Genomic DNA, 14,599 nt, shown 5'->3' on the forward strand with positions numbered 1-14,599 from the left:
AAGTGTTTCTTAGATTCAGAAGTGAACTTCTAGTTCCAGTGCCAAACAGCTTTCTTTTCTTAAAGGGAATAATGACTAGACTGAGCTTGTGAATGATATCTACTCTCCAAGTCATCCGCCACAAAGGACATGGATTTCTCTCTGGAGTTCCTCAGTTATTTTGGGCTTTTTCCTGAGCTTTCGCCCCAGAACTTTTGCAGCAACACATGACTAATACTACGCAGTACTACCAATTTGTCACTTTTGGGAGAATTAAAACAAATTTTAAAAATTGTATCCTATTTAAAACCATACATTATGAAAAGTGTTTTTTTTTTTTTTTTTTTAACAGTTAGGCAGGTGCTGCCTGAGTGTTTTTAAAAACTAAAACAGACTTTTACAATGAGTTCCTATTTTTGCATCTTTCCAAAAATAGGGCTCTTACTGTGCTAGTGTTCTTTGTTTATCTTTACAGTGATAATGCAACAAAACACGAGCACTGATATTTATCCCTATCAGAATTCCAACTATCAAGTAATTATTAAAAAGAAAAGGAGTACTTGTGGCATCTTAGAGACTAACCAATTTATTTGAGCATAAGCTTGAAGTGAGCTACAGCTCACTTCATCGGATGCATTCAGTGGAAAATACAGTGGGGAGATTTATATACACAGAGAAAATGAAACAATGGGTGTTACCATACACACTGTAAGGAGAGTGATCACTTAAGATGAGCTAATACCAGCAGGGGAGCGTGGGGTGGTGGGGTGGGGGACCTTTTGTAGTGATAATCAAGGTGGGCCATTTCCAGCAGTTGACAAGAATGTGTGAGGAACTGGGGGGGGGGGGGGGGAGGAATAAACATGGGGAAATAGTTTTATTTTGTATAATGAGACATCCACTCCCAGTCTCTATTCAAGCCTAAGTTAATTGTATCCAGTTTGCAAATTAATTCCAATTCAGCAGTCTCTCCTTGGAGTCTGTTTTTGAAGTTTTTTTGTTGAAGAATTGTCACTTTTCAACAAAAAGACTTCAAAAACAGACTCCAACGAGAGACTGCTGAATTGGAATTAATTTGCAAACCGGATACAATTAACTTAGGCTTGAATAGAGACTGGGAGTGGATGTCTCATTATACAAAGTAAAACTATTTCCCCATGTTTATTCCTCCCCCCCCCAGTTCCTCACACATTCTTGTCAACTGCTGGAAATGGCCCACCTTGATTATCACTACAAAAGGTCCCCCCCCCCCCCGACGCTCTCCTGCTGGTATTAGCTCATCTTAAGTGATCACTCTCCTTACAGTGTGTATGGTAACACCCATTGTTTCATTTTCTCTGTGTATATAAATCTCCCCACTGTATTTTCCACTGAACGCATCCGATGAAGTGAGCTGTAGCTCACGAAAGCTTATGCTCAAATAAATTTGTTCGTCTCTAAGGTGCAACAAGTACTCCTTTTCTTTTTGCAAATACAGACTAACACGGCTGCTACTCTGAAACAAGTCATTATTAGGATTTATTGGTCATAAAGTGGGCAAATATCAATGTTTGCACTCCTAGAAAGGGGGATTGTTGTGTTTTGGGCTTTTTTTCTTGCACATTTAGGAAACTCTAGTCAGAGAAGTTTATTCATAGGCTTTAGAGAGAAACATTTATTCTACGAGAAGGTAATTTTTTAAAAAAAGAGCCTGTGTTCATGCATGAAGTCTAAAGGAAACACAGCAACAGTCTTCAGAAGAGACAGATTCGTGTCCATGTGAAATTACCTACTATTTTACATAGGAACAAGACATCTTTTTGGAAGGTGTTAGCTTTGAATTGCAGCCTGGTATAAGAAAAGGACTCAGGGCTAGAACGCCTCAGTTCTAATCACAGTTCTGCCATCGACAAAGCGAGATAAATCACTTCTATATGCCTCATGTTTTACCCAGTTGGAGAATGAAGATATTTACTCACAAACATTGTAGGATTCTTTTAAATAGTAGTTAATATCTGTAAAGGACATTGAAGATATAAAGCACTTTAGTCAGTGACCGTGCAAATATTATTTGGAAGTTCCTAATCGAGACTAGAAAAAAAAATTAGGCTGAGATCACCTAACAAATCTGAATGCCTGGGGAGCCATTTCAGTCACCTTTATAGCACTGTTCTCCTCCTCCTCCACACTGCAAGAAGGCCTTGTTGCAGAGACTGAATTCCATGATGGGGGAGGCGGCAGAGATGTGGAAGGCTTCAGGTTGGGGTGGCAAGAGAACAGAACGTTGGAGCAGTGGTGAGGGAGTCTGACTAGTTTGTGTGTGCGTGCATGTGAGAGAGAGAATAGAGGGTCAGCAGTAATCGGCAAACAATTTCACACATTATAAGGCCAAAAGGGACCATTGTGATCATCCAGTCCAACCTCCTGTATAATATAGGCCATAGGACTTCACTGAATTAATTACTGTTTGAATTAGAGCACATCCTTTACAAAAAAAAAAAAAAAAAAAAATCCAACCCTGATTTAAAGATTTCCACTGATTGAGAATCCACCACACCCTTGTTACATTGTTTCTATGTTTAATTATCGTCACTGTTAAAAGTTTGCACCTTATTTAAGAATATGAGACCGGCCATACTGGGTCGGACCAAAGGTCCATTTAGCCCAGTATCCTGTCTTCCAACAGCAACCAATGCCAGGTGCTTCAGAGGGAATGAATAGAACAGATAATCAGCAAGTGAGCCATCCCATTGCCCATTTCCAGCTTCTGTCAAACAGAGGACACCATACCTGCTCATCTTGGCTAATATTAATTTCTAGTCTGAATTTGTCCAACTTCAACTTCCAGTCACTGGATCTTGTCATACATTTGTCTGCTAGCCCTCTATTATCTAATATTTTCGCCCATATAGGTACTTACAGACACTGTTCAAGTCACCCCTTAACTTTCTCTTTGTTAAGGTAAGTAGATTATGCCTTATAATGAGAGACTTGAGGAGCTTGTTTTCCAATCCACCTCACGGCTCTTTGAGCCCTCTCCAACTCATCCATATCCTTGAATTGCAGACACCAGAACTGGATTTCCAGGAGCAGTTGCTAAAGGAGCTAATATAGACCTCCTATTCATACATGATTCCCCTGCTTATACATCTGTACACTACCAATCTCACTCACTTGCCTGGGGAATTATAAGTCATGTGGTCCAGTCCCCTAATCATTTATACTTTAAGATAAAAATTGGAGCCTGGAGGGAAAGGCTAAACAACCACAAACTCACAAAGGAAAAAAAAACTTCCAGATAGGGCTTTCTACCCAGCCACTACTTCAGTCCTAGGACTTCCCATCCAGTCTGTCTTCCACAGGGCCACAGCAGTAGATGGTTCTTTCCTGCAGCTTCTCTGTATTACTCCCTCCATCCCCCCACAACTCTTTATAGCCAACAGCTGTCCCCTTCTCAGCCTCATCTGATTAATCTCCATCCAGTGTTGAGAAAAAAAGAAAGTTACATCAATTATGTTGTGGGGGACTGTCCAGCAAGTGTATTCAGAAGTGAAGAATAATTCTTTAATGTTTATGATGAAAAAAACACAACAAGACCTTATTTAACTAGGAAATTGAAAGAGCTAGCAGGAGTCTCATTCAGCGTGGGCCCATATGCAATTTTCATACATCCTTGGAGAACTTTCTACCTTATTGTAATTGTATGCAGCAACTACTGTCACTGCAATTCATTATCAGTTAGTATATGCAATGTCCTAAAACAACATAGTTGGATGACCACTAGTTCATGAGTTATTGCAACATACCCACATTACCCCACATATACTTTATTAATCGTCATATGCAAGTTACATTTATGTTAAAAAACAGCTTGCTAGTGAGGAAGACAGTCACCACTATTACAATAAAAGATACTCTCTTAGAGGCAAAAGTGTATATAGAACTACTAAAAATACAGGATAACAGTACAACATGTTTGGGGTACATTTTACCCACATACTTTTTGATAGAGGAAAAATATGTTTGTCACACTAAATTGAAACTTTTTTTTTTTGCTGAATTTGTCACTTAAGCACAAGTACACATGTCCAAAGAACAGCATAGTTGGAGGACCACTAGTTCATGAGTTAACACTACATGCTCGTGGAGTACAGCATAACCCTCATTCATGTTCACGGGTTAAATAAACAGGGCTGGCTGCCCCCAGGCCTCCGGCCTTTAAAGGAGAAGGCCACCCTGTTACAACATCGAAGGATCACAGCCTTTTTAGCCACAGTGTTGCACTGGAAACTCATGATTATCCACCATGACTGGCAGAGAGAGGGGAGTTGAGGCGATAACAGCAAAAGCAGTCGAAGGGGAGAACTGGGCTGTGGTAAGTTTGGGTTCTGAGTAATTATTCTGAAACATAACTGACACAGAGTTTAGACTGAAGAGTGGCGCCTAGGAGCATTCCAGAACAAGGAGAGTGGCTAACCAACGAAATACAAAGTTGAGGTACATGTCTTCCCAGTGTGAACAGGCAGGCTGGTTAGGAGTGGAGATTAAGTGGGTGAGCCTAGCTAGAGCAATGATTACCCTGGCTGCATGTTGATCCCTTCACTGCCTCTGCCATCACCACCTCCTCTCTCTGCCAGTCCAGCACAGTCCTCTCCCCATGAGAAGCAACTCAATGTACAGCTCTGCCTATGTAACAAAGAAAAGTGCTGCCTATGATTTGTTTGCACCAGCAATGGGCACCAAACAGCAACGGACAACTTTGCTTCTAGAGTATAATGATTTGGCAAGACAGGAAGGGGAGGGTTAGCTGGAAATATGGGGAAGGTTCTGTGTAGAGAAGGACACACACAGTCTTCTCTCACATGCTTAACCAACACAGAAAGTCTATCAACATTCTGTAACAGTCAATGCGCAATTTCTCTCCCTGTCCTGTCAGCCACTCCACACTCCTAACATTTCAAAGTACAAACCATTACATTATAACAAAACGTACTGCGGGGTGAACTACAGACCACTTAGGAATCACATTGCATCTTTGGCCTTTAGCAGGTCACAGTAGCATCTTTACCGTACACCTCTGTAATAACTACAGCTGTCCAAACAAAGAACTCCTACAAAGAGCGTTTTTATGTTTAAAAAAAAGTTAGGAAATTCACTAACAAAATATCCTTTTCTTAGTGCAGAGTTAAGGTTGCCTGGTAAAATCATGTGCCTTTCCAGAATTTCAAGTTCAACAAAACTCAGAATTCTGAAAACCAGGATGTACAAAAATCAAGGTTGCTCTGGTGCATACCTTAACTCTCAGACTTCTGAGTCTTGCTGAACTTGACATTCTGGAAGGACACACGATACCACCAGGCAACTCTAACTTTGCATTAACAAAGGATTTTTTTTTTTGTCAGTGAAAAATTTAGTTTGATCAAGATGCCGAATGGTATGCACTGCAGGGAACTTGATGGGTAAACCCAAAAGTAATTTTGTGTTTAAAATTTGGGGCTCAGTGCATACATAGGACAAGGCTCTGCACTGTGTGTTCATATATAACTTTTTTCTCTTTAAAAACTATGACCAAAACCCAAGTATTTTCACATTGCAGTAATTAGCAGATTATATTACCTGGCGAACTGGCACATTTTGATGAAGCCTGAGTATTCTCAGAATCCTTCTGCTGTGGTTTTGACGTGGGAGTTTTTAGTACCATCTCTTCTCCACTTGGAACAGGCACATGAGAAGCGGAGGGAGTAGCAGCGAAGAGCCTCTTCAGTACTTTCCCTATGAACACTATGGGATAATAAAAATAACTATAATAAATAAAAGTAGAAACATCTTTACAATAGATGTAAGTCACTGTATTTTGAGATCCTTTTTTTAACCCTCTAATCAATTAAGAGTTGCTTCCCTTTCCTCCAGCTGTAAGCGCAAGCTCCCATCTGCACGTAAACCCCCCATCCTCAAGGGTCATCAGTGAAATTTTGAACCTGGAATAGCCAGCATTCCTCCGCCCCGAGCTAAAGGAGTAAATGTTAGCTGGTGGAAGCAATTGTACGCTGCTATCCTCTGCAGCCAGGACAGAACATTTTACAAGAATGCTACACAAGCATCTTAAGACTGCTTAAAGTGTCTTGTTGGCACTGGGAGAATAACATGAGGGGGAAAGGAGTCCAGGAGAGCTGGCTGTATTTTAAAGAATCCTTATTGAGGTTACAGGGACAAACCATCCCGATGTGTAGAAAGAATAGTAAATATAGCAGGCGACCTGCTTGGCTTAACAGTGAAAACCTTGCTGATCTTAAATACAAAAAAGAAGCTTACAAGAAGTGGAAGATTGGACAAATGACCAGGGAAGAGTATAAAAATATTGCTCGGGCATGCAGGAGTGAAATCAGGAAGGCCAAATCACACCTGGAGTTGCAGCTAGCAAGAGATGTTAAGAGTAACAAGAAGGGTTTCTTCAGGTATGTTAGCAACAAGAAGAAAGTCAAGGAAAGTGTGGGCCCCTTACTGAATGAGGGAGGCAACCTACTGACAGTGGATGTGGAAAAAGCTAACATACTCAATGCTTTTTTTGCCTCTGTCTTCACGAACAAGGTCAGCTCCCAGACTACAGCACTGGGCAGCACAGCATGGGGAGGAGGTGACCAGCCCTCTGTGGAGAAAGAAGTGGTTCGGGACTATTTAGAAAAGCTAGACGTGCACAAGTCCATGGGGCCGGATGCGTTGCATCCGAGAGTGCTAAAGGAGTTGGCGGATGTGATTGCAGAGCCATTAGCCATTATCTTTGAAAACTCATGGTGATCCGGGGAAGTCCCAGACGACTGGAAAAAGGCTAATGTAGTGCCCATCTTTAAAAAAGGGAAGAAGGAGGATCCTGGGAACTACAGGCCAGTAAGCCTCACCTCAGTCCCCGGAAAAATCATGGAGCAGATCCTCAAGGAATCAATTCTGAAGCACTTTCCTCTCCTCGAAGTGATCAGGAACAGTCAGCATGGATTCACCAAGGGCAAGTCATGCCTGACTAATCTAATTGCCTTCTATGACGAGATAACTGGTTCTGTGGATGAAGGGAAAGCAGTGGACGTGTTGTTCCTTGACTTTAGCAAAGCTTTTGACACGGTCTCCCACAGTATTCTTAAAGAAGCATGGGCTGGATGAATGGACTATAAGGTGGATAGAAAGCTGGCTAGATTGTCGGGCTCAACGGGTAGTGATCAATGGCTCCATGTCTAGCTGGCAGCCGGTATCAAGTGGAGTGCCCCAAGGGTTGGTCCTGGGGCCGGTTTTGTTCAATATCTTCATAAATGATCTGGAGGATGGTATGGATTGCACCCTCAGCAAGTTTGAGGATGACACTAAACTGGGAGGAGAGGTACATACGCTGGAAGGTAGAGATAGGATACAGAGGGACCTAGACAAATTAGAGGATTGGGCCAAAAGAAATCTGATGAGGTTCAACAAGAATAAGTGCAGAGTCCTGCACTTAGGACGGAAGAATCCAATGCACCGCTACAGACTAGGGACTGAATGGCTAGGCAGCAGTTCTGCAGAAAAGGACCTAGGGGTTACAGTGGATGAGAAGCCGGATATAAGTCAACAGTGTGCCCTTGTTGCCAAGAAGGCCAATGGCATTTTGGGCTGTATAAGTAGGGGCATTGACAGCAGATCAAGGGACATGATCGTTCCCCTCTATTGGACACTGGTGAGGCCTCATCTGAAGTACTGTGTCCAGTTTTGGGCTCCACACTACAAGAAGGATGTGGAAAAATTGGAAAGAGTCCAGCGGAGGGCAACAAAAATGATTAGGGGACTGGAACACATGACTTATGAGGAGAGGCTGAGGGAAATGGGGATGTTTAGTCTGAGGAAGAGAAGAATGAGGGGGGATTTGATAGCTGCTTTCAACTACCTGAAAGGGGGTTCCAAAGGGGATGGCTCTAGGCTGTTCTCAGTGGTAGCTGATGACAGAACAAGGAGTAATGGTCTCAAGTTGCGGTGGCAGAGATTTAGGTTGGATATTAGGAAAAACTTTTTCACTAGGAGGGTGGTGAAACACTGGAATGCGTTACCCAGGGAGGTGGTGGAATCTCCTTCCTTAGAAGTTTTTAAGGTCAGGCTTGACAAAGCCCTGGCTGGGATGATTTAATTGGGGATCGGTCCTGCTTTGAGCAGGGGGTTGGACTAGATGACCTCCTGAGGTCCCTTCCAACCCTGATATTCTATGATTCTATGATGTGTGTGTAAAAGCAATGAGAATGGTAGCAATAGCACATGCTAACACTATTATTTCTATTAAAGTAGCAACTTTCTCACATGCCCTTTTGCCTTCCACCTCACCCTATCATCTCACGCTTGCAGTACAAACTGCTACTAGTTATTTAAATGCAAAGGTCATTTAGATAAAACCAAGCTATAGCTAAAATTGCCTTCTTCCTAATGAGCATGCCTGAGTATTTTAGTCACCTAAACCATATTTTGTTTTAGTCACAGAAAGCTGTTGTCTAGAGTGTGACACTCTTGGGTTATGATGTATGCCTGGTCAAGCAGAGATTTTTACAGAGCAGAGGAGAATAGGTTTGGAGATAGTTATCTAACCTTTGATCCAATTTTAATGTTTTGGCAGGAAAAGGCACATCTATCCTCAGGGTAACCTACTGTGGGATTCTAACGAAATAATTATAATGTTGCCTGGAGAAATGGGGTTTTATTACTTTAACAGGCTGATAGGATGGAATGATACATGATAAAGCTATTTTTAAGGAATAGTATTCCCTCTAGGCAGGCAATCTGCGGCCCATCAGGGTAATCTGATTGTGGGCCACGAGACATTTTGCTGATCTTGTCTGTCTGCAGGCATGGCCCACCGCAGCTCCAAGTGGCCGTGGTTCACCGTTCCTGGCCAATGGCAGCTGTGGGAAGCTGTGGCCAGCACGTCCCTGCAGCGAACCGCGGCCACTGGGAGCTGCAGGCAGCCATGACTGTGGACGATCAATGTAAACAAATTGTCTTGCAGCCTGCCAGTGGATTACCCTGACGGGCTGCTAGCGGCCCGCAGGTTTCCCATCACTGCTGTAAGTAATGGCTGCTATGACTCTACAAGGACATGTGACCAGGCCACATGATGCTGCCCTCCATCTTGGGATGTCAGTACTTTTCCACAAACTGACCTGGGAACCAACCTTTGAAACAAAGGGTTCCCACCATATACTAAAACTATATCAGGCAGGGAGTGACATCATCTGGGGGTCTTCACTCCCCACACAAGACGACTCCTGGAAACACCTGAGGAACAAAAACTGAACTGAGGGAAGTGCTGGACCCAGGCTAAAGGAATTTCTAGCCTGTGTATGAAAGACCTGGGGATTCCAAGCTGTAAAGCAAGTGCAGCTTGCCCCTTAAGAATCTGCAGCCTGCTTGTATCATTTTTAGGGTGAGAATCTGCCATTAATATCCAATCTAGTATATTAAGCTTAGATTGTGCTTTTGTTTATTTGCTAGGTAATCTGCTTTGATCTGTTTGCTATCACTTATAATCACTTTAAATCTATCTTTTGTAGTTAATAAACTTATTTTATGTTTTGATCTAAACCAGTGAGTTTGGAGTGAAATGTTTGGGAATCTTAGCTCAGAGGGCCTATTGCATTTCCACTCCACACTGAGAGGCAGGCAAACTCTATGAGCTTACGCCGTACAGTTCCCTGTACAATGCAAGACGGTATAATTTTGGGTTTATACGCGGGGGTGGGGGGAAGGAGCCTGGGGAGCTGTGAAATTGGCTGGTGTTTGTTGTTTGCACTCAGGTAGTACCACCTGCTGTCATGTTGGATAATAACGGTGCCTGGGTTAGGCTGGATGTGTCCCCACCCAGCTGTGTATCTTAGAGGGGTGCAGTGGTTCCTCCAGCTCTCAGACTGCACCCCAGGGGTGACAACCCATCACAGGTCCCTAATGTAGTGCCAGATACTTCTATCCTTACTTATAATAATTAGTGCCATTGACATCAGTAGTAGTACTCTTGCCAGGTCCCTAGCAGTATCAGTCCCATTTTACGGACACATTCTGCTCAACTCACTCATAGTATTAGTCCTATTGACTTCAATTGAACAACTTACATCAGAAAAGTGAGCACAGTTTGGCACTTAGTGGTGACTAGCACTACGCAACTTGAAAGACATGAGGGGAAACAGTCATCTACCATAGTATACATACACCCATTATAATTTCATTCAGAACAAGATTCTCTTTAAATATTTAAACTGGCTCACAGCACTATTTAAAAGCTTAAATTATTTTACTATGAATGAAGTCTTGTGCCTCTAGGAAATGACAAGGTATGAACAACGAGTGTGGGACATTCAGGGGAAAAAGGCATTTTATGCTGTAATCACAATTTCTATTCATTAACTAGAGGAATAGTTTCATTGGCTTAGATTCTTATTCAATAAGTGTATTGAGAATAATGTGGTGGGGGGAAGGGGGGGGGAATAAATGGTAAGAGAGCCTTTAGACTCAGTCCAGAGGATGGGATGGTGCAACTACCTGTTGCCCCAAGAAGAAATGATGACTCAGTTTCAGTTCCTCCAGTGCCTACATCCTGCTTTTGGAGAGGGGGAAAAAGGAAAGGAGGGGTAAATTATTTCACCCATTTTGATGGGGCATTTGCTTGCCCTGCTACTGACCTGTGTGTGTACATGTGTACCATGGGAGTCAGGGCAAGTGCACCAGGCATGCATTTTGCCCTCTCTTTGCCTTCCTTTCCCATGTGTCAAGCTCTGATTTAAGCAGCCCTACTGCAGTTGCACATGGCAGGGCGTGTGGCCTTGCTCTCCCCCTACCCTTACTCACTGGCATTGCTATATTTCTGGCAAACCAAAATCTAGCCCAATTAAAGTTTTGTGCTCAAGAGCGGTGCCAAATTTACAACAACAGAGACTGCATTACTGTGTTCTGTCACCCTTTCAAGTGACCACTACAGATAAGGATACAAACAAATTGGTTCCAATCCAGCACCTTTCACAATCACTAAATTCATTAAAGGAAAAGCTTCCTAGAAGCGTTAGGAAAGATGTAGCGATATTAAGTACAGAGAAGATTTTCCCCATGCCGTGTGTCTCCAGTGTACGAATATATATTCTTTGCTCAGTGAGACAGTAGCAGTTATTGGCACTGGTCACAATGGTGCCCTACAACCCTTCTGAGATGAAAGCATGTTCTAATCTAGGAAACCATTTTCTATATTTACATAAATCTGAGAACACTTGAAGTTAGGGCTATGAAGGAGATAACCTTTTTAGGTAAGGTTATTTTTTGGCTTGAACAAAAATAGTTTTAATTTATTCAGTGCCAGAACTTGGTAGTCATAAATGGAAATTTTACTCGAACAATTAATTCAGATTGGATTATGTGCACTGTCATGTGATTTTAAGACCAAATAAAGGACTACACATGGAAATCAATGATAAATACAAAGTATATCAAAACAAGAGGGAGGGGCTTTATCTTGAGTAAAATGGGGATGAATGCTAAATTATATCTATGCTCTTCATTACACATTAAGAGGTAAAAGCAACACACTAATTTAGCCTCCTTTGGAAGTTTGGAGTGTGTTTCAAACATTAGCAAAGAGAAAAATATAATGGACTAAAGGAGATTAAACAAAATTTTAACCTAAAAAAAAAAAAGCAGGCAGATACATCTGCAGAAGATTAAGATCTAAACAAACAATGAAGGCAGTGGGCCAGCAGATAGCCTGGCTTCAAAGTTACTGAATATCCACAGCTCCCACTTACTTCAACTGAAGTTACATAGGCTTAGTTAGTACTTCTGAAAATCTGAACTTGCATATCATAGGGCCTGACACCCAAAATTAGAATCCACTTTTGAAAACCTGGCTCCTTCTCCGTACCCTGGCTTCCTCTCCTTTATGAAGAGCTGTGATCTACACATGATATTTAGAATGAAGGGTTATGGAGTGTTTTAGCTCCATTTCAACAGTATGACTTAAAAAAAAAAAACAATTACATTTTATTGGAAATATGAATTAAGAAGATACAAACAGCAGATGTAGATTTCAAGAGAGAAAAACAGCTGCCAAACCACAACAAGCTAGTCTCAAATTATGGTATCCATGTATAAAATGAAAATGCAAAGGACCTGGGATCTATTTAAATATCCATTTATGCAACCACAATGCCAGCCAGAATTTCCAACAAATTATGAGCTTATTACTGTCACTATTGAAGAAAATAGGCTGATTCTGGAAACACGCGTGCACATACTGCCCTCCTGCCCACACATCCTGACATCTTTTCCTGAGTCGGATTTTATTCCTCTTGTTTAAATGGGAGGGGTTTGTGTCAGTTTTTAAAGCAAGGGTCATCAATCCTGGAACACCCTTCTACACTGTGTTGCAAGAGAACCCAGATTCTCTGACCTTCATGACATCCTGCAAGGTTGATTTATTTTGCCAGGTGTCAGTTTGCATAGATTTCCGGGAGGAGAGACTTTTCAGCAGGGAGTAAGAAAAGTTTAAAGACCGTGTGATCATTCTGACATTGCAATCAGATGCTGTACAATCATTAGAAGGGACTGGATAGGGGCTTTTATAGAGTTAAATATATATTAAAGAAAGGCTATATTTTGAAAGGTGCTAAATGACAAATTCAAGGTTTGCACTTAATAGAAGTCCCATTCAAGCCAAAGAAAGTTGAGGACGATCAGCATCACACTGTAAACCAGTGGTTCTCAACATATTTACCACATCCAATATTACCTATATGGCCCTGAGGATGTCCCATGGGCCGCAGCTGCGTGCCGACTGAGCCACAGGTTGAGAACCATTGCTGTAAACATTCAGCACTTCACAGGTGCAATCTCTAAACGCTGAGTGCCCAAAGCTGTATATGAGTACCCAGTGTTTTGTGTCTGAGGATCTAGAGAGCTGGACATAGAAATACAAGATAATATTTCAGTGTGATCATGTCACAAACAGCCTGTGGATTTTTCAGTTGACATTTTAAATCCAAGATTGAAAGATACAAATTTTAGCTGTAGTGATTCTTGGATTAGTTGGATAGGGTAGGAGGGAAACGAAATCTATACGTAGTTCACAGGTTCTTGTCAAAGTGAAAGGCTGAAATATATGAAAAAATAAGCACTAAAAATGTGGGATGTTTCAATTGTACAAGCAACCAAAGCAGCAACCACAGACCACATGTTTTATCTTTCCTGGTACTCTGTGTGGGCAATAGGCACCTGCTATTTTTAGCAATGAGAGCAAGTTGTGACAGATACTAAACTGCTAGACAAACATTAGTCACTGCAGAACTAAACATAAAAGCCGTATACAGAAAGAGGTATATAATACATTGCAAAAATAAAAGCAACAAATGTTTAACCAAAACAAAACCCCACACACAATGCACCAAGCACTAACCCCCATTAAAGAGAAAGCAAGCCAGTATAAGAGAGGTATTCAAGCTTGAACTACATAATAGAACACCACAATGTGGTATCCAGAGACTTGCCACCCACTCCCAGAAGAGACAGACCCCATATTAGTAAGAGAAACTGAAAACTGAAATGCAACGACAGTTGTAACTCATATAGACTTGCTGTCCAGCACAAAGTGCTGATCAAAACCAAAGCTGTACAAGAGAAATTGGAAAATAAGGCAAAAATTAACACTATAGGCCAACACCAGCATAAAATTCCAGATGTAAAGGTTCTCCTGTTGTTACTAAAGTTATCTAACAGTTATTTGAGACTCTAGTTTGTTTAGTTATCCTGCTTGTGTTGATTACACAAAATTAAAGTCCCAATCAACATCATAATAGCTCCTTTCTTGGCTCAGTGTAGGAGGAGTGAGTTTCCTCCAGAGGCCTTCTGCATGGAGTGCCTGACATACACTGTTGGCTACCTGCCATACATACTGTGAGCACCCCTGCCGTGTAACACAGTTGGTTGCCCACTACCTATTCAGATGCATCTTGGGCAGCAAAAAGAAAGCAAATAATATCAGACATGCTCTACACATTACATCTGGATTAAAAGGAAAAACTGACTAGAAACATGAGATTTTCCCTACTTAATTGCTGTCTCCATCAAACACAGAAGTGTTTTTCAACTAAGAAAGGCTACACAGGAAAGCGACTAGGGGTCAGGACCTCCTCTGAAGTCTTTCCATGTGTAAAATGCAACAACACCTGTTCCTCCAAGTATGGAATGACAGTGTACTATAGGACAGGAGAGCGGGAAAGAGAGATTGTCTTGATTCGGTAGTCTACACAGAAAACACAGATGGAAAAAAAAATAAAACCCCAACACATTTTAGGTTATCTAGTTCATCTCTCACACAAGAAAGAAAATATATAAAAGCATTGCATGATTTTTCTTCACTGGGCTTCTTAAGGGTTTTGTCCTTTGTTTTAAACTTTTCTGGTCAAGGAGCTTCCACAATTTTCCTTGGAAGATCACTGAATAGTATAATAAACTTCTCTGTAAAGAAGGTGCTCCTCCCACCCTAGGCTTATCCAGACTAAGCTTATTCATAACATAGTCCCATTATTCCTAGTTACAGTTCCTTTGTACCAAACAGAGCTCTAGTCTCTAAGGTGCCACAAGTACTCCTTTACATATTTAGCTCTTG

The 14,599-nt window shown here is 41.6% G+C and overlaps 1 protein-coding gene across 6 annotated transcripts in view; it reads right to left on the bottom strand.

Annotated features, from left to right (window-relative positions):
* ERICH1 (glutamate rich 1) overlaps positions 1-14,599 on the bottom strand; it is a 109,145-nt gene that overhangs the window by 86,372 nt on the left and 8,174 nt on the right. For 5 of the 6 annotated variants that reach the window (XR_006289403.1, XR_005224590.2, XR_006289404.1 and 2 more), the window contains exon 2: positions 5,575-5,739. Coding sequence is in view for 3 of the 6 variants with exons in the window: in XM_037894179.2 (XP_037750107.1) it covers positions 5,575-5,739 (165 nt within the window). In the remaining 3 variants the exon portion in view is untranslated. Of the gene's footprint in view, positions 1-5,574; positions 5,740-12,724; positions 12,893-14,599 lie in introns of all 6 variants that reach the window. The other variant, XM_037894181.2, reaches the window with a different exon arrangement.

This window comes from Chelonia mydas, chromosome 3 (genome assembly GCF_015237465.2).
Source record: "Chelonia mydas isolate rCheMyd1 chromosome 3, rCheMyd1.pri.v2, whole genome shotgun sequence".
Classification (NCBI taxonomy): Eukaryota; Metazoa; Chordata; order Testudines; family Cheloniidae; genus Chelonia; species Chelonia mydas.